This window comes from Nematolebias whitei, chromosome 12 (assembly GCF_014905685.2).
Source record: "Nematolebias whitei isolate Nwh7 chromosome 12, NemWhi1, whole genome shotgun sequence".
Classification (NCBI taxonomy): Eukaryota; Metazoa; Chordata; class Actinopteri; order Cyprinodontiformes; family Rivulidae; genus Nematolebias; species Nematolebias whitei.
This window is the reverse complement of record NC_056509.1, coordinates 47,151,978-47,157,823: the sequence shown is the minus strand read 5'-3', so window position 1 is coordinate 47,157,823 and position 5,846 is coordinate 47,151,978. Positions and strand designations below refer to the sequence as shown.

General features: G+C 42.9%; 1 protein-coding gene across 1 annotated transcript in view; it reads right to left on the bottom strand.

Annotated features, from left to right (window-relative positions):
* bub1ba (BUB1 mitotic checkpoint serine/threonine kinase Ba) overlaps positions 1-4,501 on the bottom strand; it is a 6,775-nt gene extending 2,274 nt beyond the window's left edge. The window contains exons 1-9 of the mRNA XM_037685218.1: positions 4,440-4,501; positions 3,542-3,575; positions 3,258-3,433; positions 3,045-3,136; positions 2,888-2,964; positions 2,717-2,814; positions 2,550-2,581; positions 2,048-2,120; positions 1,300-1,515 (exon numbers count right to left, since the gene is read on the bottom strand). Coding sequence (XP_037541146.1) covers positions 1,300-1,515; positions 2,048-2,120; positions 2,550-2,581; positions 2,717-2,814; positions 2,888-2,964; positions 3,045-3,136; positions 3,258-3,433; positions 3,542-3,567 — 790 coding nt within the window. The 5' untranslated portion in view covers positions 3,568-3,575; positions 4,440-4,501. The remainder of the gene's footprint in view (positions 1-1,299; positions 1,516-2,047; positions 2,121-2,549; positions 2,582-2,716; positions 2,815-2,887; positions 2,965-3,044; positions 3,137-3,257; positions 3,434-3,541; positions 3,576-4,439) is intronic.
* Between the last annotated feature and the right edge of the window lie 1,345 nt (positions 4,502-5,846).

The following is a 5,846-nucleotide window of genomic DNA, read 5'->3' as shown; positions in this document are numbered from 1 at the left end:
GTTGGTCCCGAGCTGAACGATTCATTTAGAGTTGGTCACGAGGTGAACGATTTATTTAGAGTTGGTCACGAGGTGAACGATTCATTTAGAGTTGGTCACGAGGTGAACGATTCATTTAGAGTTGGTCCCGAGGTGAACGATTCATTTAGAGTTGGTCACGAGGTGAACGATTCATTTAGAGTTGGTCACGAGGTGAACGATTCATTTAGAGTTGTTCATGAGGTGAACGATTCATTTAGAGTCGGTCACAAGGTGAACGATCCATTTAGAGTCGGTCACGAGGTGAACGATTCATTTAGAGTTGGTCCCGACGTGAACGATTCATTTAGTCGGTCTCGAGGTGAACGATTCATTTAGAGTTGGTCCCGAGGTGAGCGATTCATTTAGAGTCGGTCCCGAGGTGAACGATTCATTTAGAGTTGGTCACGAGGTGAACGATTCATTTAGAGCTGGTCACGAGATGAACGATTCATTTAGAGTTGGTCCCGAGGTGAACGATTCAATTAGAGTCGGTCCCGAGCTGAACGATTCATTTAGAGTTGGTCACGAGATGAACGATTCATTTCCAGGAGATTCAGACTCAAAACTTTACGTCAACGAATGATTTTTACTCATCAACTCAGAAATCAAAGAATCTGAACCGTGTTTCAACTCCTTACTGGAAGAACGCAAAGACTAGAAAACAACCGAGTGGTCGGATAAATAATCAGCTCCATCTATCATCCATATTACATCCAACCATCATCATCCATCAATCCCTCATTCGTCCATCTTCCATCCATCATCTATCCACCCACCCATCCATCCATCCATCCACCCACCCATCCATCCATCCATCCATGATGCAACGTTTCTGTATCAAATATAAATGTACTTTTTCTTCTTTCGGCTGCTCCTTCTTCAGGGTCACCACAGTGAACCAAGTTGTGCGAAGACCTGGCAGTTATTTTACGCCGGATCTCCTTCCTGACTCAACCACAGACACCGAGCTACCACAGCCTCTGTGTGGAGCAGGGAGCTGCCATGCAGGGCGCCCAGGGGAGCAGATGGTGGGGGTTAAGGGCCTTGCTCAAGGGCGCACAGTGGGGCAAATGAGGGTGGAGGCAGGTGTAGCTGCTTTACCAATTCCACCCATATTTCTTATGTTGTTGGTACCGGGAGTTGAACCGACGATCTTCTGATCACAGGCCCACCTTCTCTAACCTCTGCGCCACCACTCCCATTTTCACACCATTTTCTGTATCAAATATAAAATGTTTTATTCGAGTAATTGATTAGAAGTTTGAAAAGTTTCCGTACGAGGTGAAGCAGTGTGGTCCATCTCCTCCCGGCTCTGGTCCAGCTGCTGCTGGTTCAGTGGACTGGAGCTTTCAGTCGCCAGTCCTCCCAGCGAGGTCAGGGATCCGGCCTCGCTGCTGGCCTCCTCGATGGGACTCAGAACCTTCCCGCTTTTGGAGACGGTCTTCTGGCATCCCGGCTGAGTCTGGAGGTCTTCTGTGGTTCCTCCCTGCTCACCTGAGATCAGCCACACGTTCACAAGATCAGCACGAGTTCAGCTGATGACACAGTGAATCCTGAAGTTAGCAGGCTTCACCGGACCTGAGCTAAAGTTAGCACTGAAGCTAAACCGATACGGACCAAGGACCGTCTAAAGGAAGGGTTCAGAACAGATTCTGGACCCAACCCGAAAAGCCCAGCTCCAGTTAGTTCCATCATTTTGATCTGAGATCCTAAATAAGCAGAACCAAACGGGTCGGGTCAGTTGAACTGATCAGCTCAAACATTTAAATCAGTGTGACGACCTGCAGCTTCAAAAGAACCTGAAAAATCTACTGAAACTGAATTTAATCAAATGGTTTTCTTTTCCATGTTTATGTCTAGATAATCTTAAACAGCAACAAGATTTTTATTAAAGTAAAAATAATTTGACTCAAATGCTGAAGCTTTGAGGGAAATCAGGACCGAAACATTTTGTAAGGAAACTGTGAAAGGAAGAAGCTAAAAGACAGAAAATTCATCCGTTCGTTCATTTCCGAGGTGCTCTCACCTGCGCAGGTCTGGTTCAACGGATCAGACTCCGTGTTGGTGTCCCCGAGTCCAGACTGGATCCGGTCTGAAGTCTTCACAGGAAATAAAAGAGTTTGACAAAAACAACGACTTCACTGAAAATCAGTTTCTTCTGAAAAATAAAACTTCACAGAAAACGGCAGGAAATGACCTTTCAAAATAAGATCTGCAGACTTTTATTAAAAATAATTAGTTTTAAACTGTCTGGTGTCCAGTTTAAAGTAATTTAAATTTGATCAAGTTCTCTCATTGTGCACGTTTATGCTGAGCTACTTTTGCTTCATCGTCTCTCTTCTGTTTTGATCTTCACGTTTTTATTCATAATTTGTTTTAACAGTTTCATTACACCAAACATTTGTTTGTTTTAAATGTGCTTTATGAATAAAGTTGCTTCAGTTTGATTTAGCTGCTAAAACCTTAGCGTGAGTCGACATCAAGGGTTAGAACATGAATCTGTAGCGGTGGATTTAAAAGAAACACACCTGACAGAGTCCAGAGGGAACACCTGGACCACCTGAGGGGAAACACGTTCTGTAACTTCAGGTTTGGTTTAGCAAAGCTCCGATGCGTCTCGCTCAGTCCCAGACTCCGAGCGTAGACCCACTCTGAGCACGTGCTCAGAACAGAAAGCAAGGTTCTGTGTATTCACCTGTCTGTGGAGGAAACCGGACCTTTACGCTGACACCTCGGTCCTCAGGATGCAGGAAGACGTCGTCCTGCAGCTCGTCTGAAGACGCCTCTGAGCTCCTGCTGGATGAGAGCCTCACGGTGAGATCTGTGAACTCTGACTCAGACGACAGCGTGCGCTCTGGTTCGTTACCCAGCAGGCCTTGCAGGAGCAGACTCGTTGTATACTTGGAAGGAGGCAGCAGCGGCAGGTTCACCTGAGTTCAGGACCTGAGAGGACAAGACAGACATAGATGAGTCCACCAGGTCCACTCAGCCTCAGTGGTACCACTCAGAACCCCTGCTGATACCTTCTGACTCGCTCGGAGCTTTAAGAGCCTCTTCTTCTCCTCCAGCTCCTGACCCAGCCGCTCCTCCTCGTCCTTCAGACGTCTCATCTTTTCTGAAGAAAACAAATGAAACATCATCTGAACAGGAGAACCTGAAGTCTTCTTTCCTGCAGTCATTGAAGGCATCGATGAACACCCAGTGGACGGTAAACGTCCTGCAGTCAGTGAACACACCCTCCATCTCATGCTGCTTCTGCTGGCTGTATCTTTCTGCTCGCAGCTCCTCGTAGCTCAGCTCCTCTCCTGCTATCATCAGCAGCTCCTCAGAGAATGAGCCATACTGATTGACCACGCCCCCGTCATGATGCCACGCCCCTCCAGTCGCATGCATCTCGCTCTGATAGGCTGACCTGCAGCCAATAGGAAGACAGATGGGATTTTTAATTATGGAAATTAAAAAAGTGTATTTATACTGTTGTTTTGTGTATTTAGTGTTTTAATAAAACGTGAATACTTACTGACTGCAGACCAACAGTTCTTCCATGACTGCACCTGGACTAATCACATAATTAGTGTGATCACATAATAAACTGATTGTGATCACATTAATCACACAGCCATTGTTTTCCCGTGTTCTTAACTCACACATCTTCTGGAGTTTAACTACGTCTGCAAACCTTATGCCCTTTTTCATACAACAAAATGTTCAGCTCATTCCTACTTTTTAACCTCCATATTTATCATTTCCTTCAGCTATTTTCAAGCTCTTTCAGCTGAAACCATTTGTTTTAACACAAACGTCCAGACGTGGGCATTTATTGGTCATCTTCCATTTTCTGGGATTATTATCTGGATGGTAGTTTTGTCAGCTGCATTGCTAATTTTGTCAGATTAAAAATAATAATATTTCAATAATTAACAACTAAAAGGAGTTTTAGATTTATCTACCTCCACCCCAAATAAAAACCCATTAAAAATACTTTTATAAAAGTTCATTTTGAGTTCTATTATTCTAAACGTAAACCAGAAATGATGCATGATCAAGAATGATGAGTAAAAACAAATAAATCAGGTGTTCCAATACTAATAATATTACAAGAAAACCCTAAGATTTAAACTGTTAACAGTTTTTAAACCACCTTCTTCTAAGCCGAATTGTAGAATCAATCGAGTTGGTTCCTATTTCGTTAAAATCTTTTTTTTTTTAAAGAAAAGCACAACTGAAAATAAGAGATTTATTACAAACCATTATATGTTTAATGGAATTTGGCAGAAGTTTCATAACGCCGTTTTTAGCGCCTCTTGAAACTAACCGTTGAAGACTTTTAAGTACAATTAGCCGCTAAAGTGAAAAAAAGAATCCGACTCCTGCCTTTTAAAAGTCTTAATAAATATTAATAAGCTTTGTTTACTCACCAGAAAGGTCGAAAACAAGATTCAAACAGCCCGCTGTGATAGCTCGTCCACACTTCCGGTCGCGCTGCTAATTAGTCAACGATTCAGGAGCGAAGTGTGAGGGAGACGCGCCGCTGCAGCGCCTCTGGTGGACAAAGGTGGAACTGCAGGCTGAATATCGTTCTTTGTTTCTTTCTTAGTTTTTTTTTTTTTTTTAATAGAAGATAAACTTTTTTTATTTTATTTTGCCATATGAATTGATTTTAACCAAATTATGCTATCAATACCATAAAAAGACGCGAGCTGTGTTATAGGTGTCGTTTTTGAGACGTCAGAATAAGACATCAAGGTTCATGCTCAAATGGTTGTTTGTCTCTATGTGTCCCTGTGATGGGCTTGCTGACAACATCAAAATGTGGGTGGGATAAGTGAAGCAGTCACACCTGTCTCCAACCTCATTTGCCCCACTCTGGGCCCTTGAGCAAGGTCTTCAACCCCCACCATCTGCTCCCCGGGCTGTAGACAGCAGCTCACACAGAGGGCTGTGTAGCTCGGTGGTCTGTCAGAAAGGACATCCAGTCTTCGTGCAACTTAGTTCGCTGTGGTGACCCCTGAAGAAGGAGTAGCTGAAAGAAAATATATCAATAAATAAAAATAAACATTTAGGAAGTCCCCCTTTATAGCAGACTTTGTTGTGTTTAGTTAAATTGTTTACTGAAAAAAAATATAAAAACTTAAATAGAAGCTAAAACAAGTAACGTTGCTGTTTGCAGGTTGCCAAATCAGGTTAAACAGAAACTTGGAGAGTTTGAAAAGTGCAGCAGCACAGGGGCGAACACCCTCAGGTTTACTTTAGGACTTTTTTAAATCTTCTTTGTTGTTACAAAAGATTAGGCAGCTTTATAAAACAACTTCTATGAAATACATATTAAAAACTAAACATCAAATGGTTTGAGTCGACAGCGTTGATGCTTTATTGTTAAAATTAATGAATATATTCGAGGTAGCTCTGGTTTAGTACCATAAACTTGTAGTCCTGAGGTTGTGGGTTCGAACCCAGGATGCATCAGGAAGGGCAGGATGCCAAATCTTCCATGCAAGTTTGTGTCAACCCCTGAAGAAGGGAGCAGCCGAAAGAAACTTAAGAGATTATGGGGACCTTTCTGTGTGGAGTTTACATGTTCTCTCCGTGCTGCATGGGGTTCCTCCCACAGACCAACAACATGCATGTTAGGCTGACTGGTAACTCTAAACTGCCCCTAGGTGAGAGAGAGAGAGTTGTTTGTCTCATTTATCTCTATGGATGGATTTGCACCTGTGTACTGGCTGGACATGGGCACCAGTGACCCCTGCGACCCCAAAAGGAAGAAGTGGGTAAAAGATATATATATATATATATATATATATATATATATATATATATATATA